The sequence below is a fragment of the Daphnia pulicaria genome, chromosome 7, assembly GCF_021234035.1.
Source record: "Daphnia pulicaria isolate SC F1-1A chromosome 7, SC_F0-13Bv2, whole genome shotgun sequence".
NCBI classification, from domain to species: domain Eukaryota; kingdom Metazoa; phylum Arthropoda; class Branchiopoda; order Diplostraca; family Daphniidae; genus Daphnia; species Daphnia pulicaria.
Window position 1 is genome coordinate 1,032,423 of NC_060919.1, and position 25,343 is coordinate 1,057,765.

The 25,343-nt window shown below is 38.9% G+C and overlaps 5 protein-coding genes and 4 long non-coding RNA genes across 22 annotated transcripts in view; 5 read left to right on the forward strand and 4 right to left on the reverse strand.

The window, feature by feature from the left end:
- Positions 1 to 80: 80 nt before the first annotated feature.
- Positions 81 to 10,596, forward strand: LOC124350003 (chorion peroxidase-like). 5 transcript variants are annotated; one of them, XR_006920346.1, is made up of 10 exons: positions 81 to 175; positions 855 to 1,052; positions 1,135 to 1,261; positions 1,337 to 1,524; positions 1,619 to 1,772; positions 1,889 to 2,098; positions 2,201 to 2,294; positions 2,475 to 2,760; positions 2,828 to 2,956; positions 3,157 to 3,393. XR_006920346.1 is itself a non-coding variant. In XM_046800974.1 (6 exons), the coding sequence occupies exons 2-5, from the start codon at positions 893 to 895 to the stop codon at positions 1,774 to 1,776; spliced, it is 633 nt and encodes a 210-aa protein (XP_046656930.1). In that variant the 5' UTR covers positions 81 to 175; positions 855 to 892; the 3' UTR covers position 1,777; positions 10,484 to 10,596. The 5 variants fall into 5 exon arrangements, 3 of the variants coding, with proteins under 3 accessions (XP_046656930.1, XP_046656932.1, XP_046656929.1); XR_006920347.1 differs by lacking the exon at positions 2,828 to 2,956; XM_046800974.1 differs by lacking the exons at positions 1,889 to 2,098; positions 2,201 to 2,294; positions 2,475 to 2,760; positions 2,828 to 2,956; positions 3,157 to 3,393 and adding an exon at positions 10,484 to 10,596 and having other exon boundaries at positions 1,619 to 1,777.
- On the reverse strand, positions 3,592 to 4,658 carry LOC124348434 (dentin sialophosphoprotein-like). Its single transcript, XM_046798647.1, has 3 exons — positions 4,272 to 4,658; positions 3,851 to 4,223; positions 3,592 to 3,785 (listed from the first exon to the last, which is right to left on the reverse strand). The coding sequence occupies exons 1-3, from the start codon at positions 4,311 to 4,313 to the stop codon at positions 3,592 to 3,594; spliced, it is 609 nt and encodes a 202-aa protein (XP_046654603.1). The 5' UTR covers positions 4,314 to 4,658.
- Positions 7,755 to 11,372, forward strand: LOC124349497 (chorion peroxidase-like). 2 transcript variants are annotated; one of them, XM_046800163.1, is made up of 14 exons: positions 7,755 to 7,919; positions 7,992 to 8,031; positions 8,120 to 8,381; positions 8,446 to 8,651; positions 8,735 to 8,911; positions 8,999 to 9,204; positions 9,270 to 9,444; positions 9,598 to 9,795; positions 9,869 to 9,995; positions 10,071 to 10,250; positions 10,325 to 10,478; positions 10,603 to 10,804; positions 10,907 to 11,012; positions 11,166 to 11,372. In XM_046800163.1, the coding sequence occupies exons 1-14, from the start codon at positions 7,857 to 7,859 to the stop codon at positions 11,233 to 11,235; spliced, it is 2,166 nt and encodes a 721-aa protein (XP_046656119.1). In that variant the 5' UTR covers positions 7,755 to 7,856; the 3' UTR covers positions 11,236 to 11,372. The 2 variants fall into 2 exon arrangements, with proteins under 2 accessions (XP_046656119.1, XP_046656118.1); XM_046800162.1 differs by having other exon boundaries at positions 7,757 to 7,919; positions 8,108 to 8,381.
- A 631-nt stretch (positions 11,373 to 12,003) lies between these two features.
- Positions 12,004 to 13,235, reverse strand: LOC124349968. Its single transcript, XM_046800931.1, has 3 exons — positions 13,089 to 13,235; positions 12,954 to 13,028; positions 12,004 to 12,853 (listed from the first exon to the last, which is right to left on the reverse strand). The coding sequence occupies exons 1-3, from the start codon at positions 13,098 to 13,100 to the stop codon at positions 12,245 to 12,247; spliced, it is 696 nt and encodes a 231-aa protein (XP_046656887.1). The 5' UTR covers positions 13,101 to 13,235; the 3' UTR covers positions 12,004 to 12,244.
- LOC124350237 lies at positions 12,452 to 17,122 on the forward strand. Of its 2 annotated transcripts, none has more exons than XR_006920519.1 (7): positions 12,452 to 12,537; positions 14,722 to 14,870; positions 15,054 to 15,222; positions 15,300 to 15,428; positions 15,548 to 15,678; positions 15,733 to 15,897; positions 17,017 to 17,122. It is a non-coding gene; the product is annotated as an uncharacterized LOC124350237 (long non-coding RNA). The 2 variants fall into 2 exon arrangements; XR_006920520.1 differs by lacking the exon at positions 12,452 to 12,537 and adding an exon at positions 13,523 to 14,663.
- A 4-nt stretch (positions 17,123 to 17,126) lies between these two features.
- LOC124350218 lies at positions 17,127 to 19,031 on the forward strand. Of its 3 annotated transcripts, none has more exons than XR_006920476.1 (5): positions 17,127 to 17,405; positions 17,473 to 17,590; positions 17,685 to 17,776; positions 17,841 to 17,985; positions 18,480 to 19,031. It is a non-coding gene; the product is annotated as an uncharacterized LOC124350218 (long non-coding RNA). The 3 variants fall into 3 exon arrangements; XR_006920475.1 differs by having other exon boundaries at positions 17,685 to 17,740; XR_006920473.1 differs by lacking the exon at positions 17,685 to 17,776.
- Positions 19,032 to 19,346: 315 nt separating this feature from the next.
- LOC124350262 lies at positions 19,347 to 19,980 on the reverse strand. Of its 2 annotated transcripts, none has more exons than XR_006920610.1 (4): positions 19,894 to 19,980; positions 19,703 to 19,826; positions 19,495 to 19,623; positions 19,347 to 19,406 (listed from the first exon to the last, which is right to left on the reverse strand). It is a non-coding gene; the product is annotated as an uncharacterized LOC124350262 (long non-coding RNA). The 2 variants fall into 2 exon arrangements; XR_006920609.1 differs by having other exon boundaries at positions 19,475 to 19,623.
- A 310-nt stretch (positions 19,981 to 20,290) lies between these two features.
- LOC124350326 lies at positions 20,291 to 22,103 on the forward strand. Of its 2 annotated transcripts, XR_006920777.1 has the most exons (6): positions 20,291 to 20,334; positions 20,414 to 20,512; positions 20,593 to 20,695; positions 20,755 to 20,859; positions 20,923 to 21,186; positions 21,995 to 22,103. It is a non-coding gene; the product is annotated as an uncharacterized LOC124350326 (long non-coding RNA). The 2 variants fall into 2 exon arrangements; XR_006920778.1 differs by lacking the exon at positions 21,995 to 22,103 and having other exon boundaries at positions 20,923 to 21,190.
- A 1,658-nt stretch (positions 22,104 to 23,761) lies between these two features.
- The window catches only part of LOC124349699 (charged multivesicular body protein 7-like), a 36,762-nt gene continuing 35,180 nt past the window's right edge, over positions 23,762 to 25,343 (reverse strand). For 2 of the 4 annotated variants that reach the window (XR_006920307.1, XR_006920308.1), the window contains 3 exons: positions 24,724 to 25,038; positions 23,988 to 24,615; positions 23,762 to 23,879 (listed from right to left, as the gene is read on the reverse strand). The gene's annotated coding sequence lies outside the window, so the exon portion shown is untranslated. Of the gene's footprint in view, positions 23,880 to 23,987; positions 24,616 to 24,723; positions 25,039 to 25,114; positions 25,181 to 25,343 lie in introns of those variants that run through there. The other 2 variants (XR_006920309.1, XR_006920310.1) reach the window with 2 other exon arrangements.

A 25,343-nucleotide genomic window follows, 5' to 3' on the forward strand; every position in this document is an offset into this window, starting at 1 on the left:
CATCTATTGTTATAGAGTAGCTAGTTGATGTTGAACTGAGGACTAATAACTCATAATTCCAGGCGAACTCTCCGTCCAATTGCTCCTCCAGCTGGACCTCGTCGTAGAACTGGCGCTGCTGCCCTGATCGGGAACATTTTTAAGTGGAACCAACTGCATAATAAATAATCTGAAGGTAAAACTCCACATTTAAAACTTTTCTTTACAAATTTAAGTATAAAGGATAGGAAATAACCGTAACTAGCCATAGTGAAGATGAAACACTTAAGTAGGTAGACTAAACGTAAATTAAGAACTATTAAACAGAAACAAACAACAGAAATCTGTCCTGTGAGATAGTAGTGACTGAGATGTGGAGTGAACAAAATCCGACAGCGGAATGCGGAAATTTGACCATTTGGTTTCTTATGATTAAAGAAATATTTTTCGATGGTGTGATCTTCTCCATTGGCTAAAAAAATTAAAAATCCCGACAAACACTTCCTGCCGCCACGTCCGAAAATCTCTCCCAATAAACAGCTGCAACTGCCATATGGCTTTTCTTTCTTTGTAAATGGATTTTCTTTCAATTGGCACAATTTTGATGTTTGTTTATTTTCTCAACCTTTGAAGTCGATTACATTATTAATGAATTTTAATTTAGGTATAGATAGATCTTATGTTACCTCTCTCTTAAGTAATCGTCGTAATAATCCATCGTTTGATTCGTTGGTTCGATTTATATTGAATTCCGCGTTTTTTCCCCTTTTTGTTAAAACTTTAACGTCCACTTTGATTTTACGATTTTTATTCATTTACAATTTGTCCGGTTTATGTTAAATGTTAATGTCAAATCTTAATGTTTCCTGCTACAGGAGAAAGCAGAGTAAATGAACTGCCGCTACTTACAGTCATGCACACCCTTTGGCTTCTTGAGCACAGCCGCATCGCTGCAATTTTGTACACGGTGGTTCCGAGACAGACGAATGAGTTTTACTTTCAACATGCCCGGCGAATTGTTATTGCTGAAATGCAACACATAATTTACAATGAATACTTGCCCGTCATAATTGGTATGCAATGCTTATTTGCTTACAATTTGCCTCTGAAGATTTTTCTTAGTAGCGCGCAATTCCTCAATATGTGGTTTTATAGTTCCTATGATGGCTGCCAAAGTTGCGTTGGGAAATGGCTATTTAAATACTGGAAATCCGGCGATATTTACCGAGATCTTCATTGCCGCCTTCCGCAAGGGCCACTCTCAATTGAAAAGCTTCATACGGTGTGTTACAATTTCACTTAGACGATTTATTCATTCGATTCTCAAATTATTAATAATAATCTGTTATTTTTCCAGACTGTTTGAGAGAGACGGAAGTTTCAGCAGAGATAGTAACCAACTTATCAGCTCTCAGATTCGTTCGATAACTCCTCCCGGCTTTTTGGATCCAATTTCGTGGATAAGGCTCTTCGGGGCCTCCTTCATGTACCTGCCGAAGAAGTGGACAGCTCTTTTGCTTTCGACATCACAAGTCAACTTGTTAAGTATGCTGTGTGTGAGTACAGCTTATAATTTAGTAAGCTGTGTTAGTTTTCAACAGCAAGAAAACGTATCAAAAAGCCAAATGTTACGTATCAGGCCAAAAGGAGTACACTTGGACTGGATCTGACAGCTCTCAACATTCAACGAGGAAGAGATCAACGGCCTGCCAACATACGCTAAAATGCTGGCTTTCTTCGGAAAACCTTTGCCGTCTAGTTTCGACCAACTGCTTTCTTATATACCAATCGAAGTGAGGTTTGTTTATTACCCTTTTAAATATTTCCGGTGTTCATGTCAAAATAATGAATGAAGTCGTCTCATATCGATTTTTTAAAAATCCATAATGTAATGACATATTCGTATCAGGTCGTCAACGCTATGAAGTTCGTGTACGAGTCAGTGTACGACATTGACCTGTTTATTGGCGGAGTGACCAAATAGGCGAATACCCAATAACCGACGCTGTGCTCGGCCCCACATTCGCCGATATCTTCGCCTTTCAATTTTCGAATCTGAGGCGGAGTGATCGTTTCTTTTACAAATTCAATGTCGATCAACCCACCAGCTTCAGATCAGGTACTATAATCAAATGCCCAAAGAAATGGAATCTTATTTGACTGTCTCAGACAGTTGTTCTACTAAAATTTTTCCCTAATACGTTTTGTTTGTTTACGTTAGGTCAACTGGCAGAAATTCAAAAAGTCTCTTTGGCGCGCATTATATGTGACAAAAGCGATGTCATCCAACCCAAAGCTTTCCGCACTCCCCACGAGTATGTGTATAAGTGTATTGAATTTTTATTATTTATGTTGAGGCAGTTCTTTTATTAACAACATGTGTTCACTTTATTTAATTTTTATTCGACTGCTCTATTCGCGGTACTACTCTTCGAGAAAAGTACATAGAATATAGCACACAAGATTAATGATTCATGTATCATTTATCCCCGCAGGATTCAATTAATATTTGGATTTTGGATGATGTTCGAGCTGTCTGAAAAAGTAAAAATCTGTCTCCCTGTCTGTCTGGAACGGGAAGCAGTCCAGCCCAGTCCTGCCGTTCATTATGCTGCGAGTAATCTGTCGACTGTCACTAGGTGGCTAAAACCTAAAATTATGTCCACCAGATGGCGATGAGTCCATCGGTTAGCGAGTGACAATTGTCGCCATTTTCTCCCGAGACGAAGAGCGAGTGTGATTCTGAATGGAAATCGTTGTGATGTACGGCAAATTGAAAAGGTAATTTATTAATTTTATTTTCAATTTCTTAAAGGATACTGAATGTTGATTATTTGTGTGACAATAGCCTAGTATTTCTATTTCGCTTGGAGCAGCTATGGTACATTTTTCCCAAATGTCGTTAATGATGTCTTTTCCCTGTACGGTCCCTGCACCTGCTGCACGTTTTGGTCAAAAAAACTTCAGAACAATTAAAGTAAATATGTTGTTCAACTTAATTTTATATTAATCTTTCCGCTGTGTCCATGTTGGAAAAGCTTGCCAACTGTAGGTGACTTTGAAACACTTATTCTGAGGGATTGCATATGCATAGCTTACGATAACTTCCTTCATTTTGTTATGTCATTTGAGACATTTTTCATTAAGAGTAATTGAGTTTTTTTATATGATCGACAGGCTAACAGCCTGCAAAAGTCTGAGCTCCTTTGTTGCTGCCCCTTATGCACACAGGTATTTGATGCAGCCAGCTGGTTAAGGAATGTTCCTCTTGCTACCTGTACCTGTAGTCCTGTACTGCTTTTTGAACATAGTTTCTATTTCTAGTTCTTTTAACTATGTTGGTACGACCAACAATTGTGTAGCTTTTTATTTGCAGAAATTTTCTGAATCAATAATAAAATAAGATAAGGTTAACTGTCTAATTTTATTAAGCAAAAAGGTTGTAAAATATAAGAAATTGAAATTTTGTGGAAGTTGAGTGCTGAGTCTAGCAGCAACCTTTTTGACCGTCATCGGAATCTAAATGAAAAAGAATGGAATAATTGAAAGTAAGATGAGAGATAACTGTAATCCTAATAATTTACCTGAACTCTGGCAGTGATCCTCACATTCTTAAGGCAGATTTCCAATGTCGGACTCGAGCTTTTGCTTCTTAGTACCCCGCTTTAGCCTCTTAGTACCCCGCTTTAGCCTCTTAGTGGCTTTCTTTTTCATATTCCTCTTGGTTTGCCTTGACCTGGGTGCGCATCTCGCCTGATCATCTGTAGTCTCGCTACTCTCCTCTTCGGCTTGACCGTCATCGGAATCTAAATGAAAAAGAATGGAATATTTGAAAGTAAGATGAGAGATAACTTTAATCCTAATAATTTACCTGAACTCTGGCAGTGATCCTCAAATTCTTTAGACAGATTTTCAATGTCGGACTCGAGCTTTTGCTTCTTAGTACCCCGCTTTAGCTTCTTGGTGGCCTTCTTTTTCATATTCTTCTTGGTTTGCCCTGACCTGGGTGTGGATCTCGCCTGATCATCTGTAGTCTCGCTACTCTCCTCTTCGGCCTCTGTGTCTGGTTCAAATTGCACCCCTTCATCCTCATTCTTCCCTTCAGCTCCCTTGTCCTCTGTGCCCATTTTGTCTGTTTCCCCTTTGTCTTGGACGCCTTCGTTGTCCTCACCCTCATCACCCTTTTCTGGACTTTCCTCTTCAATAACTTCTGCGACTTCAGCTTCTATACCCACACAGCATTTCTTGAAAATCAAGAATGAATTAACAAAGAAACTAAAATATACACTAACCATTATCTGCTTCATCGGGACTGCTGATGTAATCTGAAACATAAGGTTCAATATTGTACTCAAATTCCTCAGAGGATGAGCTTGAGGGGGGTGGATCAACTCCTATTCAAATGATTAAAGTTAATCTTGGCGGATAACATGAAAAATATTTATATTACGGTGGCTTGAACAAATTATGCAAATAAACGTAGAGGGTTTATTAAAGGCCTGGCACCTAGAAGATAAAGAATGATACATTTAAAAAACTCAGATAGAATTGAGGACTTGACTTACGTGGGGCAATACCAAAGGTATTCATTTTCTTTATCCATAATGGTTAATGGTTACTTTCACAGCAAAATTGCCAAAATAGCGCGAAAAGCATGCAATAATACAGATCGAAATCTCAATGGCGTGGCTGACCGATCATTAAATTTATATGTGGCTGCCCTAACATTAAAATTATCTGTCAGTGCAGTGCTCTACGCAATTTGAGCACATTTGATTTATTGTTTTCGTTTAATATATCGCAGTCTCTTCGATAACTTATAATTCTTACATCAAGCCTACTGTTGGAAAACCTAAAATTGTTTCTCATCAACTTTTTGAGAAAAAGTTAAAGGGTTGTGCAGCCTACTGTCAATTTTGATCAAAAAATCTTTGTATTCTTTTTTCTGTCAAAATGACACAGGTAACAAGAAACACTAGCTTTGTTACAGTATTGCTGAAATATTCTTCTCATCTTTATTAAGTTCTTCATAATTATCTGCTGTTTGAATTGGACTTGCTAAATCACCACTCTCATTCCATCTTCCAGAGAACCTAAGATATCTGATTAGATCAGTAGTTTCATGTGTGTTCCATGGACACTGAGTGAAAACATATTGATTGTAAATTGTGTGTATGGTGAAATTTGACATTTTTTAGCATGATTAAGAGGTAAACCTTGTCTGGATTCCTTTTTGAGTTAACCAAATGTAAAATTTGTGTGTGAATTTACAGATATTTTAGCCTATAATTTTGAACTGGCCAATTCATCTGATCACGAGGCCTGAACATATGCTGTTCATTTTGCTGAAATGTTCATTATGTTCCTTGCTGTGCTTCCTGACCTGCTGTGCCTCATCACAAACCCCAAGCGGAAACATTTGATAACAATTAAAGTAACTATGTTAATGACTTTCTCTACAATAAAACTGATGTAGATTAATTTGAGATTTAGACAGTACGTTCATTAGCTTCACAAAACCCTAATTGATGCCGACAAATGAATGTTTCTCAATGATATTTAAACATTTGAAGTGTGAGCCATCTTTTATTTTCCTTTAGGGACTTTCTAAAAGGATTAGTAAACAAAAAATAGTTGATGCCAGCAAAACCAGCTATCTCAGTGACGACAACTAAATGAGGTTTTATTAAAAAGTGATAGAAAGTGAACCCTCGATTATTTTAAGCAAGGTTAAAAAATAAGAATAATTTTTTCCGTGATTTTCAGCACATCATTTACAAAGAATACTAGCCAGTCATAATTGGTAAAATAATATTATCATCTTTAGCTCATACTGATATTAGCTGTAGGTTCACAATTCTAATGTTGTTGTTTTAGGTCCCACTCCCACGATGGCTGCCAAAGTTACATCTGACAATGGTTGTTAATTGTTATTTGAGCACTGCGAAAGTGCGAATCCGGCCGTGTTTAATGAATTCTCCACTGCCGCCTTCCGCATGGGCCACCTTCAATTGAAAAGCTTCATACAGTGTGTGTTACAATCGGTTACAATTTCACCCAGATAACTTATTCAAGCTGCGTTAATTTCCAGTAACAAGAAAACGTAACAAAAAATCCATTTTATCAACAGGTTAAAGGGGGAGACATTGCGGCTTGATCTGACAGCTCTCAACATTCAACGAGTAAGAGATCACGGGCTACCAACAAACGCTAAAATGCTGGCTTTATTCGGAAAACCTTAACCGTCAAGTTTCGACGAACTACTTCCATTAATACCATTAGAGGTGAGCATCAATCATACTTTGACATGTCTTTGTCGTTGGTGTCGAAATAATTAACAGGTCATAGAATTCTTTCGCTCCATTACGCAATGGCGTGTTTGTATAAGGTCGTTAAGGCAATGAAGTACGTGTACGAGTCATACGACATTGACCAGTTTATCGGCGGAGTGACCGAATACCCGGGGCTGTGCTCGGCTCCACATTCGCAAATATCTTCGCAAATCAGTTTACGAATTTGAGGTGGACCGATCGCTACTTCTACAATGTCAATCAACCCATCGGCTTTAGTTCAGGTGAAATTAAATAACCGATGAAATAGCTCATTAATCTTTGACAGTCTTTTTCAGTTTTCCTGCTATAACTTTCTGACCATACGATTTTGGTTTTTAATTTTTTTATCAGGTCAACTAGATGAAATTCAAAAAGTCTCTTTTAGCGCGAATCGTCTGCGACAACAGTTATGGCATAGGTCAAATCCAACCGAAGCTATGCGCACTCCCCACGAGTACGAATTTTTCTAAATAAAAGTATTTAATTCATTTTTTTAACATCGTATAACCTGATCTCTAATTTCACTTGACTGATGTCTTAACGCGGTTGACTAATGCTTACATTTAATTTTTCCGTTTTTCTCAGATTTTACAACAGATTTGCACCGTGCAGCAATATTCCAGGCATCGACTTCTCCAAGATGTTTCTGCTATAAATATTGAAAGAACCACGATGATGAGGTGAGCCTCTTCTATTAATTTTTAAATGTGGATGATATGTATAGGATATATTGTTGGTAGCAAGAAATGAATCAAATTGCTGTAATTACTTAAAGCAATTTTATCATGGAAAAAGAAAGATAGAAAGTTAAATCAATTATGCGCATTCTTGATCGTAGTCATAATGCTTTCATTTTCTGTTTTAAAAATCTATAAGGTAATAATAGCGTAAGTTGTTATGCGATTTTAATTTCCTAATGAAACGAATAGTTTACCCAAAGTCCACAGGGCGAATACTAATGCCCGAAGAAAACTAAACTGAACAACCAAGCCTCAACAAACCGATGACAAGTTGTTTGCGCGTTTGAGGTTTTTCAGCGTCGCCTTTGCGCGGATGTTATGGTCCGATAGAATAATCTTTTTGAAAATTGTCTTCCTATTTATTTGATGACGTAAACACAGCAGCATATCACTATTTCTCTTCGTGCGAAACACTTGAAAACCACCGCGAAGTAAGTTGAACGATACGGACCCAGAGTACAGTTCAAATAATGAACCGCAGATTATTTGAGTTAAATAGAAAACACCTGTGTTATACCCGTAAAGCTTTTGGCACGATTGCGCTGGACGTCATTCCTTTCTATAGCTTATTTCCTACCAACCAGAATAATACAGGAAGTACTATTAGTATTGTGCAGGAGTGCAACTGAACCTATATACTTTTCGTTTACTTTAGAATTTTATTGCGGTATTGTGGGATTCGACAAATGTTCATTGTGCCGCCACGTTGGTTAAACACGTGCAAGAAAAACGCACTATATAACAGCGGAGATGAAACCAAATTTCCCAATCTCTCAGGATTTTCAGATAGACTCGTATACCGAAAATGACTGATTGCTCTAATAAATGGTTCGTTGCGCTGTTCCTCGCTAGTTGCTTATGCCCACTGGTAAGAAATGCAATCCAAAATTATAGCTCAGCAGAATTAGTTAAACTTTATTTTTTGTTCAAATTCAAACAGTTGGAGGTAGATGGCCGAGGAGCTGCTTCTTATGGCGAAGGTATGTTTTAGCTCATTATTTAAAATGGCACGAAAAAGATTTAATAAAATCAACCAATGATACGCCCTCGAATTAGAATTTTCTCAACGAGCAAACGAAGAGGTTACTTTCACCGAAGAAGAATTTCAGGAAGCTTTACGGATCGGCCAAGAGTACGTAACGAAATGGGAACAACTGGAAGACCAGATATTGGAAGTTGATCGCAATAGAAGCGAACATCATGGAACGAGTAGAGTCGATGAAAAGTATCACTCGCGTCGTTTCAATCCGCAGCGATACAACCCGGAAGCCATAGCCCAGTCAAAAGAAGCCGCTGTCTATCTGGTGGCTCGGCAGTACCTGAGTGATAAGTAAGTCTAATGAAATCTTCAATTAGAGAAAATTCTGGTAAAAATTTATTTAAATTCATCTTAGGTTGGGAATCCCAGCCGAGAAGATTGGAGATTTTGAACGGTCGTCTACTTTTGGAAGCGATGTCAGCGACAGGCAAATTTGTGACTTTAACTCCAAGTTTCGCACTTTCGATGGGACGTGTAACAACGTCGGAGTTCCATCGTTCGGGAAATCGGGTACCATTTTCAACCGACTCGTTTCCACCCCGAGCGAAGGATATGACGACGGTGAGTTGAATTTTCTTTTACATTTTCTTTGATCCATTTTCGTCTTATGTTATTATCGTTACCTATGCTTTTAAATTACAAAGGTGTGGCGACTATTCGAAGGAGCAAATTAACGCGGAGTCCGTTGCCCAGCGCCCGTCTCGTATCCACTACAGTTTTGAACAACAAAAGTTTTTCCCGTCTTGACGTCTCCCTTCTGACGATGCAATGGGGTCAATTCCTCGATCACGACTTGACGTCGACCCCGACTTTCACCAAGAGTAAGTGGCTAAATACTATGACTTATTGCGACTGGTGTTATTATAATATTATATGGCATGTTATGTTGCAATTTCGGGTGAAATAAGGTGATGGATCCGCATTTCTGTGCTGTTCGGCCCAACAAACTGGCGTCAATGTAGCACCTCCTCACCCAGAATGCCTTCCCATTGCCATCCCAAGAAACGATCCTGTTTTCAATCCATTGGGTAACGGTCAAGTGACGTGCATGAATTTCATTCGCTCGACATTTGGAAATAATTTGGACGGAACCTTTCCCCGAATGCGATCACAGGTAAAATTATTCATCTAGCGCATCAAATTGTCAGTGTGTTTTCATGTTATTTTGTCATCAAATAGATCAACGCTTTAACACACTGGATCGACGGCTCGAACGTTTACGGAAGTTCAGCCGCAAAAGCCAGGTCCCTGCGAGATCCCACATCTGGTAGAGGCCGGATGAGGACATTCATCAGCAATTTAGGTCGTCAAATGCTGCCTTTGGGCACCTGTCCAGTAACCTGTTTTGATGCAGGTATATCTTGTTGAATAATTTATTACATAATATTCATGCCACATACAATCATCGGTATCCCACTATCACAGCATTTTATATTTTTAAACGGTAGATATACTGGGGCCTAGCAAAAGGCCTAATTGTCTCAATGAACTTTATTTTATTTGTTAGGTGACAGTAGAGTAAACGAACAGCCGCTACTTTCAGTGATGCACACCATTTGGCTTCGTGAGCACAACCGCATCGCTGAAAACTTGTTCAGGATAGTTCCGGGTCAGACGGATGAGTTTTATTTCCAACACGCCCGACGAATTGTTATCGCTGAAATGCAGCACATCATTTACAACGAATACTTGCCGGTCATAATTGGTAAAATAATTCTATCATCTTTGGCTCATTTTTATATTAGTTGTTGGTACACAATTCAAATGTGTGGTTTTAGGTCCTACGATGGCTGCCAAAGTTAATTCTGAAAGTGGCTATTCAAATACTCTGAATCCGGCCGTGTTCACCGAGTTTTCCACTGCCGCCTTCCGCATGGGTCACTCTCAGCTGAGAAGCTTCATCCGGTGTGTTATTAACATCACACGGAAATTTGATTAGTTGCCGTTTTTATTCATATTTGATGTTTAAAATTTTTCCAGGCTTTTCGAGAGAGACGGAAGTGACAGCAGAGAGAGTTACCAACTCTCGGACTCGTTCGATGATTCTTCTCGGCTCTTTGGAGCTAATTTCATGGATAATGCTCTCCGTGGACTTCTCCAAGTACCTGCCGAAGAAGTGGACAGCTTTTTCGCATTCGACATTACCAGTCAACTTTTCAAGTAAATAGTTCTTGTTAAAAATTAATTCAGCGGTTCAAACAGACGATGTTGTTGGTTTCGCTCACTTTATCTAGGCCTAAAGGGGCAACAGTTGGGCTGGATCTGACAGCATTCAACATTCAACGTGGAAGAGATCACGGCCTGCCTACATACGCTAAAATGTTGGCTTTCCTTGGACAACCTGTTCCGTCTACTTTCGACCAACTGCTTTCTTATATACCAATCGAAGTGAGGTTTGATTATTACCCTTTTAAATATTTCCGGTGTTCGTGTCAAAATAATGAATTAAGGCATCTTGCTGTCTCATATCGATTTTTTAAAAATCCATAATGTAATGACATATTCGTATCAGGTCGTCAACGCTATGAAGTTCGTGTACGAGTCAGTGTACGACATTGACCTGTTTATTGGCGGAGTGACCGAATATCCAATGCCCGACGCTGTGCTCGGCCCCACATTCGCCAATATCTTCGCATATCAATTTTCGAATCTGAGGAGGAGTGATCGTTTCTTTTACAAATTCAATGTCGATCAACCCACCGGCTTCAGATCAGGTACTATAATCAAATGCCCGAAGTAATGGAATCTTATTTGAATGTCTCAGGCAGTTGTTCTACTAAAATTCTACCCTAATACGTTTTGGTTTTTTACGTTAGGTCAACTGGCAGAAATTCAAAAAGTCTCTTTGGCGCGCATTATATGTGACAACAGCGATGGCACCGTAGGTTACATCCAACCCAAAGCTTTCCGCACTCCCCACGAGTATGTATATTTCATTTTTTCTATATTTGTATTGAAGCAATTATTTTATTTAAAAAACATGTGTACATTAATCTTCATTAATTTTTATTTGACTGCTCTATTCGCGGTACTACTCTTCTCTGGATGGCTGGATGCATCGTTTGACTTCACCAGCTCATACAATCGACTTGTACCGTGCAGTAATATTCCAGGAATCGATTTCTTCAAGATGTTACCCCTTTAAACATTTTAAGAACCGTAGTAGGGCTGAGCCTTTTCCCACACGCTTTTATAGGGTGTTATTATTTTATTAATCTCTGAAGGTGAAGGTTGCATAGGATGTGGTATTGGATAAAAGAAATAAATTTGAAGACAATAGAATTCGCTATAGTGTTTGACGCAATTCAGCTAATATTTCTATCTAATTTTTATAGTTTTTGTACCAACAGCAATTAGCAAACTGACAACAAATTTTGGACTTGGCAGATTGCAGCGACACGCCTTTACGTATGTTACGGTCTGATAGTGAACCACTAAAAAAAACTGGGAAAACCAGGTAAAATCTAGGATAACACTAACAGCACTCGCAACCACCTTAGGCAATTGCAAAAAGTACGCAGAAAATGGGAAGTAAGGAATTTCGTTATTAAAATTACACACCGACTAAAACAAAAAGACCGACGAATCGATGACATTGCATTCCCCCACAGCGGTCAACATCTCAATCACTAAATTAACTACAATACCCTTCTAACCAAAAACGTCGAGTTACATTTTTACTTACACCATTAGGAATTATGGCCAAGACTGCTGCTTCAATTTTGGCGGGTCTGATTATTATTCAAAGGGAGCACGACAGATCGAATCTCAATCTAGGTATCACGTAGTCAAAACCAGTTTAGCTTCATTTTTCAACAAGATAATAAGAAATTAAATCATTTTCCTTTTTTTGATTCAAATGGAGACGTGTATTTCTTCTTCACTTGTTTTTCTTTAGCACTACGTTCACATCTTCACTCACCAAGGCCATTTCTTTTTCCATCTTTATTCCATCCTTTTTAAAGTGCACTATAATCACACAGATAGAATCAATTTTTTGTTTACATCAGAAATTCAAACCGCGGGGTATACAAGATGGCGAATCAAATGTAATAAGAAACTGGAGAAAAGAAATTCTGTGCCCGTCAGAACACCAACTGTTTAACATACAACAAAAACACAATTTTAAAGGTAAAAAGATTTTTATAAAATAATTAGAAAGTTGAAGGTTTATTCAATTTTGAAAATCGAATTCTAAGGCTTCTTATTCTGCTGGATTTTCCTGGGTTACCAGCCGAGTCCTGTTTCATTGCTGTGATCCTTCCGCAATCACAGCGACAGGTCTTCTCGAAACGACAAGCGCAGGGCTTTCCTCGCAACGACAATCTGCAAACGGTTTCATCTCCATCAACGCTGGTAATCTGAGCCGCTGTTTTCTGTGTTGTGACTTCAGGCTTTCCGCCAGCGGATAAAACTAATTTTCGGGCAGTTTTTTTTTCACCAGTAGGTAATGGCGAGTTTTCTACGATGTTCTTTTGCGTAGTTGTAGTAGTAGAAACAATAGCATTGATATCAGATGGCTCTTCGGTCACGGTTGAAGAATCGTTTTCATTATTATCGGAGAAGGTTTCCGCTAATAATGTCGTATCTTCCATAATTTCATTTAATGCGGCCCCTTGTAAAATCTCGGTGACGTCCTCGGCTACTTCGGTGGTCCCTTCTGCCGATACTCTGGCGGCCTCCTCAGCTGCTCTAGCGACTTCTTCGGCTGCCCTGGCAGCTGCTTCCTTTTCACGAATGGCCTTGGGTCTCCACGGTTGCTTCTGATGTCCATTTAAATTTATGCGCAGAAAAATAGGAATGGTGGAATTTAAAATCAAGTAATTTGATACAGTAAACAATAAGTCAGATGGTTCTATTTACCGGAATGCTTTTGATTTGAGGCGTTGGCACGGCCTCTAGTAGGGTCGAGCAGATGAGCAAAATAGCAACACCAACCTGTAAAATGATTGCCAAAATTTGTTCCTAAACCGATTCTAAAATTATTGTGAAACTCACCGAAAAATGCATGATGACGTATAAATTTGATTTGAACTAATAGTCCCGCGCGTCAGCTCCGCCGTTCTGTCAACAGTATAAAGATGCAAAAACTCGTCGCCTTTATACAGTTTTGGCTGAGATGGACCTTGACGGAACCCACAACAATAATAATGCGTGTAACGTTACCCAGCAACCAATGATGTAGTGACGAGTTTCAGGCAAACCGGTCAAACGACCTTCTTGAATCACTCAAATGGTAACGCCTCGTACAGTGTAACGTGTAAAAGCCATCGAGCGCTAAGAGTCAGCGCAGGTGGATGTCCTTCAATTTTTTAAAAATATTACAAATCTTATAAAAGTTGACAAAAAATGTGTCCTTATGTTTACCTTTTTTACTTTAACGGGACCGCGGACAAGCGACATCAATAACTCATGTTGATAGATTTTTTTGTCTCTTTTTTGTCTCTGTCCTAATGGTTTTTGCGTGTTCCAAAAGTTGACTTTATTTTCAAAAATTATATTTACCTTTTTATCGATTCGCTCTCGTTCAGGAAACATATCGAATTATTGATGACAATGAACATTGAACAATGATCAAGGTGCGCGTAAGTTGTTTGATTTAATTGATTTATACCAAATTTAACCGTCTGAAAGCTGCGCAAATTGTGAAATTATTACCGCGAATGTGGATATTTCCGGAATGTGTATGTTGGAAAAACTGGAACACCTCGTTTTTGTCATGGAGATTTCAGTTATGTTTTTTATTTGACACGGAAGATAAAGCGGGGAAAACGAGAAATTCAAACCGACAACAATACCAGGAACGCACCTGCGCCTTTCTGCGTGACACACAGTGAGGCAAACTATAATTCGGGAAGTAAAAACAATACGACAAAGTTAAACTTTTTAAAAATTGTTTCGAAACGTAACACATTTTTTATTAGCCTTGCTGGCATTTCCGTCAGCAAAGATGGATGTTAACCTCAACAACTGTGTATTACAACAATGTATTGTGGAGGTTGTGCGGGTTTTTCAGATGGTTTACGTGCCAAAGAAACAAAAAGGAGCTTCGTAATAAAAGTGAAATCAATGCCATACGTGCCCTGCATTAATGTCTCGTCCTCTGTGAATATTTGAATGTAAACAAATAACAACCGCAAGTTCATTTTCTTCTTGTTATGATCGTTATGATGGGCGCCTGGCTTCTTGAATTCTCTTGGCGTATATAGGAAGAGTCCCTAAAACCCGACTTTGGGTCGGTGGAACAATGCCAAACTAAACTCTCTTTTACAGATCGACTGCGTCTGCTCCCTGGCCGTTTATGTAGTTGTTGTAGATGGCTATGGTACTGTGTGTACGTAGTCTGTATGCAATCCAATCGTTCGTAGATGCATTCAAATTTGCCAAGGAATCTTTTGGATGTCACTAGGTACCTACAATTTTGTCCACTAGATGCCGTAGTCTTCGTCGGTGACTGGGTGGGAACTGGCAGAACAAAGAACGTTTGTTACTTTCTGAGATATCGAGCGAAAACTTTTACTCGTTACGGACTTACGTTGTACTTTGACATTTCCCAGCATCAAAATTAAAAAGGTCATTCTTGTTCGCATTCCTTTTTAATGTAATGTAAAATGTTTGTGTGAATTTACAGATAATCTAGCCAATTTCGAATTGGGCCAAATCATCTGATCACGTGGCCTGAAACTGCTGTTCATGTTGCTGAAATGTCCCTTGCTGTGCTACCTGATCTGCCGTATGTTTCATCCAAATCCCAATCAGAAACACTCGACAGCAATTAAAGTAACTATGTTAACAAATTTCTCTACAATAAGACATCGTGGATGTATAATTTAGTTGATTTACAGACTGTAGATCCTTTGCTTAACCATTGTAGAATTTTCAGTGAAGTGTACTATGAAAATGTGGTTTTTCATAACGGGTGACATGACTGTCAATAAAATGGTTAGTTGTTTTTTGTTTCAGGTGAACAATTGTGAGTTGAAGAAAAGTTGTATGGAGGTGGATCACAGTTATTGGAGTAAAATGTTGGATTGGGTACAGGTACAGAAGATGAACAAAGGGAGGAGAGTATTCATTATTCCCAGTTCCAGTAATAGGAAGAATAGTCTCGTTGCTGTGGATGCTGTTCCGGGTGAGACCATCTATGTAGTTGAAGAGTAAAGTTGATGTTGGACTGGGGACTAATAACATCCTTTTGAAAATTGGCAGCGACCCCATTCGGATTGAAGTGGTGATTGTGGAGGTGTAGACTCGGGACGTCGAGTAGTTGGGTTGGCACCAGCGATGGGACAACTGTAGGATCGAAATAGAATCCAGCAGGAGTCGGAAGGATTTTAGGTGAGGCGGAAGAATTTGAAATTTGATAAAACGAAACAAGTGACACTAGTTAATCAATAATCCAACAAATCTTCTTAATCCAATCGAGACTAACCTTTGTCGTTGACGATAAACGTAAGGCGATGATCGATGATGTTGGCGATTTGTTTCGCGAGTAGGAGGCGCAGCTCTTGATGATCCAAGTTGACGGGCACGTCGACGGAGATTCTGAAACCACCACTGATGAATCAAGAGGAAAAATTAATTTCTGGTAATTGGTTTCAAAGGTAAAATTTAAAATGCTGTACCATAATTGATTTCTCAGAGACGTTAATTAACTGGGCGATGTGGCGGCGACCTTCTCGATTTGAAAACGAATTCCTGGAGAACTCTCCGTCCAGTAGCTCAAGCTGGAACTCGTCGTAAAAGTGGCGCTGGCGAACTGATCGGGAAGATTTTGAAGTGGAACCAACTGCATAATAATCTTATGGTAAAATTTCACATTTAAAACTTTTCTTTAACAATTAAAGTATAACTGATGGGAAAAGAAAAATTACCGTAACTAGCCATAGTGAAGATGAGTTACGTATGTAGGTAGATTAAACGTAAATCAAGAACTAGTAAAAACTAGCGGAATGCGAAAATTTGCCATTTGGTTTCTATTGATCGAGGAAATATTTCTCTACGGTGGCTAAAGAAATAAAAAATCCCGTCAAACACTTCCTACCGCCACATCCGAGCGTGACAATTTTATCTTTCTGGCGGAGGATTAGGGGATTATGACTGGGCTTGGTTTATGTAATGGTTGAGTAGAGGGAGAGTGTGTTTGACCAGATATCCTTTTCTTAATGTGAATGATCACGATGGATTATCTTGTCGGAATTTCTTAAACGCCAGTTGATAAAATCTCTTTCAAAGCAGCCAATGCAGCTTCCAAAGCAGCTGCCATATGGCTTTTCTTCCTTTGTAAATGGATTTTATTTCAATGGGCACAATTTTGATGTTTCTTTATTTTCTTATCCTTTGAAGTCAATTACTTTAATGAATTTTGATTTAGAGACCTTTTGTTACCTCCCTCCTAAGTAATCTTCTTAATAATCCATCGTTTGATTCGTTGGTTCGATTTATAAAGTATATTGAATTCCGCGTTTTTTTTTTCTTTTGGTATAAACGTTCACATTGATTTTACGATTTTCACTCATTTCAAATTTTTCCAGTTTACACTTTTCGGTGAGTTTCAGATTCTACGTTTCATTTTCATGAAATTCGATTCGAAAAGAAAGAAAATGTTATCAAATCACGAAAGGTTTTAAAAGAAATGACAAGTATACGTTGGTCCCAACCGATTGATATGACGTTATTCTTGGGAAGGGAAATGTGGGCGTTTCCTGAAATAAAATATAACATAGCCCATTTGTCTCTGTGCCACGAACAGTCAGGTTTATCAGCAGAATTTTGGCGGAAGACGGGAAGAGTGACCCAGAAGACAAGTCTTTCTTTTCTTTCAATTTTTTTCGCAAAATTCATATTTTTTACTTAGAACTAAAGAGAAAAGTTTATAGACCAAAGCAAACAAGATTAATTACTGATTTCTCATTTATCCCCGTAGGATTCAATTAATATTCGGAGGTTGAGCTGTTTGAAATTTTGAAATTTGAAAATTTGGAAGCAATCCAGCCGTTCATTCATTCGTGGTTCGCGGATGCTGTGAGGAATTAATATTCGGAGGTTGAGCTGTTTGAAATTTTGAAATTTGAAAATTTGGAAGCAATCCAGCCGTTCATTCATTCGTGGTTCGCGGATGCTGTGAGGAAACTGTCGACTGTTACACTAGGTGGCTAAAACCTAAAATTATGTCCACCAGGTGGCTGAGTGTCCATTCGTTACTCGTTAGTGACTACTGACTAGTGAGTGACAGACAATTACCGCTATTTTTTTTCCGATTGAGCGAGTGTGATTATGAATGGAAATCGTTGTAGTGTACTGTAAATTGAAAAGGTAATTTATTCATTTTAGCTTCAATTTCTTTAAGGATACTGAATGTTGATTATTTGTGTGACAACAGCCTAGTATCTTGGAGCAGCTATGGTACATTTTGCCAAAATGTCAATGATGTCTCTTTTCCCTGTACGGTCCCTGTACCTGCTGCACGTTTTGGTCAAAAACACTTCAGAAAATTTAAAGTACGTAAATATGTTGTTTGATTTAATAACTGTTAGACTACAGATTTAGTTAGTTGGTGACTATATCTTAACTTACCTGTTGCTGATCTTTCAGTTGAGTCGACATTAGAAAAGCTGGCCAACTGTAGGTTCCTCTGCAACATTTATTCTGTGAGGGATTGCATAGCTTAAGCTAACTTTTATAATGTTTGTTGTGTCATTTGAGACATGGAATGTTGAGAGTAATTGAATTTTTTTTTTTTTTAAATAGATTAATAGCCTGGTAAAGTCTGATCTCCTTCGTTGCTGCACAACATGCACATGGATTTGATGTAGCCAGATGGTTAAAGGTGTTCATCTTGCTACTTGTATTGTGTGTGTTTCTTCACATGAAAAAACACTTAAGAACAATTGAAGTAATTGTTTCAATCAACTTTCTTATCGTATGGCTCATCAGAAATTAAGCTTTGCCAACTGTAGATTACTTAAGAACATTTATAACAATAATTCTGAGAGATTCCATAGTTTACTATACTTCTCATCATTTTTTATATTATCAGTGAGACTTCATTCCTCAATTGTAATGGTTTTTTTTTCCAATTAAGATTATAGATTAAACTGATTAATGTTTTGATAATGACACTTAGAATGTTTGATTGCAGGCACTTTTTGAAGTATTGAAATTCCAAATGATTTTGTAGTTTAGTCTTAGATGCATCTAGTTTCATGTAAAATTGTTTTTCAACTCAAATTTTGTTTCAACAATAGCTTTAAGATAATTAGTTCTACAGAAATTGTTTTCAGAATATTTGGGTTAACTCTTGAAACCGAAAAAAAGTGACATCAATTTGTCTTTTCAGGCAGCAATTCCATTGATGTTGAAGATTAATTCATTTCATTTTGGTTATAGGTTTATCGTTTATGTTCCCGTTGTTGCTGTCCGATGTGGGACGTTATTGTAGCCTATGCTGGTGAAAGATTTTTTTACATCATGTTTAACTGCAGGCTGTTCCTTGGTGCTGGTGTCGGTTACCGAAGTTGCATCATTATTTTGTTTAATTGTCATTGGGCCTGCAGTTTATCGATTACATGTTAAGAGGGAACAAAAATACGGGGAATTCATGTTAAAAAAATAATAAATATATTTCTGGGATTGGGAAAGGAACGTAGAGGATGTTGGGGGGGGGGGATTGAATTTCAAAAAATGCTGAGGTTTGTTGTAAAAAATTGTTACCTACATGTTAGGTAATGATAAACAATAACTTATAATCCCACTAAAACACACCTTCATATATTTCCGACACCCCTATTAACCTTTAATCCTATAAACATATACCATCATATCGTTTTCCACACCCCTAAAATTCCACCAACAAAAATTTACCTTTCCTCAAACTCCTTTCCATGTAACTCTTGTAGTGAAAAATTAATTTAATAAACAAATCCCTTTATTTATTTAAAAGCAATGAAATAATTTATGAATTGTGGATTAAGTTAATTTTGTCTTTTTTTATACGAGTATGAGCAAGCAACTCTTTACCTAATGACACAAAAAGCGATGTTTCATTTTGGCTGAAATCTTTGACAGTAAAGTTAAGAATTTTACTTATTCAAGAACTAATTTCTACAAGGTTTCTAATTCCACGCAAATTAAACATCGCTTTTTGTCTCATTGGGTAGCGCATGGCCTACGCATTGCTTTGTTAAAACTCGCACATGCTGTTGGAATTGTCTACGGCCTCCAGAGATAGTATCTGGACCGACCAAACTATCAGTCTTCAATTCCAGCAATCTCTCGTCGGTTTCCAAGCAACTAGAACATTGGAGAGGGATTAACCTGAAAGAAGAGTACATTAAGATATAATTTTCAATTTACATGATGTAGTAACAGAAAACCAAGTTAACCTCAAATCAATCAATCTTACATTGTCCTAAATTAGAACTAAGAACACCACATAATCTTGAGTAGCACCATTTTCTCGCTGTTGTCCCCAAAATAGATAGCAGCAAAGAATTGGATCTGGCAAAGGCATCAATATCTTGAAGATCTATAACTTGACAGGAAAAAATTAACATTAACATTATTGGCTTGAAGAACACAGTAATTAAAAATAATTTTGGTACAATAAATACCTTGCAACAAAAATTATTTTGCTTCAGAAGACAGGTTGTGAGCTTGCATTATTAGATTAGACCATTTCATTTCTAATGTCATGAGCACCTAGTTGGCCAGCATGAAAACTTCGGCTGAAATTCTCTGAAACATTGTCAAGCGGTCAAGGATGCAGTAAGAATCATCAGCTAAAGATTGTTTTATCTATTACGTAAAAACAGTTAACTTTTTATCCAATCTCTGTTGTTAAACTTTTTAAGTAACTTATGAAAGTAACGACGTGTAATGTCACGTCTGTCATATGCAACTAACTTAAGATTAAAAACTTATCACTAGATGTCGCCAGTGTCGCCCATGTTGACATTCTGACATCGTGAATTTGACATTTTGACATCGTGAAATTTCAATGAATCCTGTGATTTCAAATGCCAAATTGAACTTCGTATCATATGTAGGTTTATCTTTACCTAGTTTTCTTATTTTTGTACTGTACAAACTTATTTCTTTAAATTCTAGATGGATACTGTCAGTCATTCCAACAAGTTGACTTAGCGCTCAGTCACTTTCCATCCATTAGATCCTCATGCTGTCAAAAGCCTAAAACTCATGTTTGAAGCACACATATACTGGAATACAAATGTTCTGAGATAAGGTATTTCCCCATTACTGCTACCAGACCATTACAATTCAGATTTTCATAAAACATAGATATTCTTGCTCATGAACCATAGGATCTTTTCTGAATCTCGCAATTTTGGTGGTGTACCCTGCAACAGCATGTTTGTCGCTGTTTTTACTTCTGTTTAGAAGGTCATCCAGCTAAGAGATAGGTAGAGTTTTATTTCTCATGGGTAAATTTGTGTAAATTTTTAAATAATGAAGATAATTTCCTTGTCTCATTTCCACTTAGAGTTTCAGAGACGTGAAGAGTGTGAAGTGACCTGCCATGTTTGTACCAGATCTGCTTGATGAAAGTCAAATGCCTTACTAAATTCATATCCCATATGATAAAGGTAAGCATCAATACAATCTATCACCACGCCACTGCAATACTTCATGACACTGTCTTTAGCATCAGGAAATTTATCTCAACATATGAGTGCTGAACATGGGTTGCTGTGAATTCCATTTTTATGGTTTTTTCATCATGAACGTTGCAGTGTGCTTCTTAGAAAAGGTAAAGATTGATATGCTTTATTCATTTTTATATTTCAATTAATGTAAAACATTTTTTTTACAGAGCACGCAGTTCCTTTATGGATATGTGTGGTCCTGGCACAGAGATTCTTGTGCCAATGCTGACCTTTGTCCATGACGAAGAGGGACTTCCACCAATGTCTTCTCCATCCTTATCTTCGCGACGTCCGCTCATCTAGCTTCACTGCTTTGTATAAACTGCTACTCAACTTACAAGTCTTACTTCATTGACGAGTTGGATCACTTCAGTGTTCGCTTCCGCCCGCTGTGACACACCTGTAATCATTCATCGCGGGATTATGCCCAGGTACCCAACAATTGACTTATTTTCGTAGGTTATCTACTAATAGTCTAGTTGCGTTAAACTCTGTCTGTGTAATAGTTTCCAAAATCAGGTCCTTACACACAAACGAAGTTTTACTTGGACGTTTGTTTTTTCTAACGCTAGATGACTTTTTGATAATTTGCAGCTGTCAAAACAGTCAGTTTCAGTTGCTTTGCACATCTCTTTAAACATTTATTGGCAATTATTTTGTTGAAATATTTAGTGATAACTGACGATTACTATTCCCTCAACAAAGCTCACTTGTTAAGTTTTCGATTTTTGTTTTTTTTTTCTACTTCCGGTTTTCTCATTTCAGTCAGTAGTTCAGTAAATATTCATTTGACGAGCAAAAGAACCACATATTCGTGATCCCCGTAAAATTTTTGGTAAAGTTCATGTTATCTTTTTTACGTACGCGTACTTCCGGTTTCGAAAATTTTCCTGAAATAGTTCAGGAAAATTCTCGATTTTGGCCAAATTTTGGATTTCGTTTAAAACACACTTAATCGACCCCAAATTTCATGGAGATCACGAATATGTGGTTTAATTTGATGACAACTCAATGGTTGAGGAGCTGTGGTTACTTCCGGTATACTTCCGGAATTTTTTTTGAAAAACTAGCAAGTGAGCTTTGTTCAGTTAACAGTTCTCAATATTGCAAGCTTGATTTTAAGCTAAAAAAATGTCATCTTTAAATCTTTGAGCTAAAAAACCTGATTATTGTTTCCATCTGTATTATGTAACTTTTATTGGCATGTCACTAAATAAGAATTGTTTTATCTTTATTCAGGTAATGCAGAGGAAACGTCGAGAAGGTGGACACCAAAACGTCGCCGGTATCTCCAAAATGTCGGCTCAGATAATCATTTGTTGTTGGTAATATGTTTGTGAGTGTTAGTTAACCCGTTGTCTGCCACGCCTTTGTTCTCCCCTAGCTCCTTAGCACGGGCTGCGTGCGCTGTTTGGCCTCGTGGTTTTCATGCCGCGGGGTCTGAAAGTCGCACCAGCCCAAATCTGCCGCAAGGCGCCTGTTACAAGGCAATGCACCATAGTTCCCTTTTCAGCATGGACTTGTCAGCAATGGCAAGTCCCACCTTGGTCATAGATCCTTCAGACGTGGCACGTAGAGTAGTAGAAAGTAACTTACCGTGTATTTATGTGTGTATGTGATTGTATATTGTGGTGAAATAGTGGGTGGAAGTGGGACAATTAAATAATTTCTACAATTTCTAAAATTTAGAGTAAACATTAAATCGTATTTCTATCATAAAACGTAATGCAAAGCGACTGTAACATATGAAATAGTCCCAATGTCAAAAGGCTTGAAGGTGTTAAGAGAAATCGTAGAAGATGATTACCATAACAAGATTTATTTTCTCATTTAAGCTCAACGATTTCAAGTGATTAGTAACTATTAAAATGTGACTAACAAATTTGAACACAATTAAATACATCAGAAATTTTGGCTGTTGTATTTAGAGCCTCCCTGTAGTAAATTGGAGAAGCGAAGGTTGTGATGTAACATTCAGGTGCCTTAGTGGTGTAGTAACTCAGGGCAGTGGAATACTTCGCAGCTTCGATGCAGTAGGTCGGAACAGCCTAAGTAGTGGTGCAATACTCGGGTACCTTAGTTGTGTAGTACTTAGGAGCATCGGTATGGGAGCGGAGCTTCGGTATTGTAGCTGAAGGCAGCGTGGGTTGTAGTGTAGTAAACTGAAACCTCAGTCTAGTATTTCAGTCCAACGTAGTACGAGGGAGCAGCCGCTGTGTAGTAATTCGGTGCAGAGTAGTCCTGGGGCGCTTCGGTGTAGTATTTGACCGCTTTGGTGGCGTAATAAGCAGGAGCCTCGGTGAAGTAGCTGGGAACGGAGTAGTACTTAGGCCTCGGTGTAAAAGGCTAGGGCAGCATACGTGGTGGTGTAGTAACTCCGGTGCCTTGGTGGTGTAGTAACTCCGGTGCCTTGGTGGTGTAGTAACTCCGGTGCCTTGGTGGTGTAGTAACTCCGGTGCCTTGGTGGTGTAGTAACTCCGGTGCCTTGGTGGTGTAGTAACTCCGGTGCCTTGGTGGTGTAGTAACTCCGGTGCCTTGGTGGTGTAGTAACTCCGGTGCCTTGGTGGTGTAGTAACTCCGGTGCCTTGGTGGTGTAGTAACTCCGGTGCCTTGGTGGTGTAGTAACTCCGGTGCCTTGGTGGTGTAGTAACTCCGGTGCCTTGGTGGTGTAGTAACTCCGGTGCCTTGGTGGTGTAGTAACTCCGGTGCCTTGGTGGTGTAGTAACTCCGGTGCCTTGGTGGTGTAGTAACTCCGGTGCCTTGGTGGTGTAGTAACTCCGGTGCCTTGGTGGTGTAGTAACTCCGGTGCCTTGGTGGTGTAGTAACTCCGGTGCCTTGGTGGTGTAGTAACTCCGGTGCCTTGGTGGTGTAGTAACTCCGGTGCCTTGGTGGTGTAACTCGGGGCAGAGTTATACTTTGGGGCCTCGGTTTAGTAATCCGGGACATCAGTTATGGATTATACTCCGGGGAATTGGTGGTGAAGTAACCGGTTGTTGCGTTTGCTGTTGTTATAAGACGGCGGCGTCGCGGTTTGGAATCCACATTCCCCCGAGACATCGGTACACCAGTGGTCGACTTAACCATCAAGGATACAACAGCTAACAGCAGTACGACGCATATTTAACTAGAAGGTAAATAATTGGAACATGAATTTCCAATAATAACTAGCATATTAACGAACAGAAAAAATAATAAAATGATACAAAACTCCATGTAGAAAAAGAATATTTACCATTTGGTTGTAATGTAATACCCGGTGGCCTTGGTGTAGTAAACAGGAGCCTCAGTTTGGTATAGCTTGGAGCAGAGTTATACTTAGTGAAGTAAACTTTTCGGTGTAGTAGCAGTTGGGGGGCTTCGTCGTAGTATCTGGGTGTAGCCTAGGTTGTGGTGTAGTAGACTGGATCCTCGGTGTAGTATTACAGTTCAACGTAGAGGGAAGGAACAGCTGCTGTGTTATAAGTCTGGGCTACGTAGTACTTGGCCGCCTCAGTTGTGGTTGTGTAGTTACTGGCAGAGTAGTACTTGTGCGGTTCAGTGTAGTACTCGATCGCTTTGGTATTGAAATAGGATGGAGCCTCGGTGTAGTAAGCTGGGGCAGCATTCGTAGTCGTGTAGTACTAGGGGACTTCGGTGTAGTAGGCTGGGACAGTATACTCTGTGGTGTAGTACTTAGGAGCCTCGGCGCAGCAAGTAGATGTTGTGTATCTAGACGTTGTTGTGTAGTAAGGCGGCGACGTGGTGCACTATTCTCGCTGCTGTTGCTTGGTATCCACCAAGTCCAGGAGACATCGGTTCACCCGTGGTCGACCCAACCATTAACCATACAACACCAAACAGCAGCACGGCGCCATAGTTAACTAAACTATAAACGATTTGAACATTAATTATCGAATATAACTGGTCATATCAACTGAAGACAAGATAAAATTAATGCACGACTCGAAATAAATAATATGAATCTTTACCCGTGATTGCGAACCGGCATAACAATGAAGGCAGTTGGTGACAAATAATGAGCTGCAGTTGTTGCCGTGTCGGAGGTGCTCACTCGACTGAGTTCCCTTAGCCTTTTCTCTCTTACTTTTATAAGATTTTTCCTCACCCTCACCTCTTGAGCCTTGCGGCTATTATACCTGCTTGATAATGAAGCAAACACTTCCCGTTCTCACCCAACCTCTTAACCACTGCATGAAACGTTTTACGTAATGATCTCCCTTCGAACGTCAAGGACATGCAAACTGGCCTTTTCCTTCTGCAGGTTTCCGTTGCTGGGGGTGGGTCTACAAAACCAATATCAAATTATCAGATTTCCGTAGCCTTTTCTCTCGCCTTTTTCTTTTTCTCACCCTGAACCACCTCTTAAGCCTTGCGGCTATTGTACCTGCTTGATAATGATGCATCACGTGTCGTCCTCACCCAACCTCTACCCCGTCGCATGACACGTTTTACATTTTTGTTTCGACCTTCGAGCTTGAAGAAAATGCAAACTAGCCTTTCCTTCTTTAGGTTGACGTTCCTGGGGATGGGTCTGCAATAACCAAAATCAAAATGAATACCAAATGGCTGAGCCTTGCTTGGCTTTTGT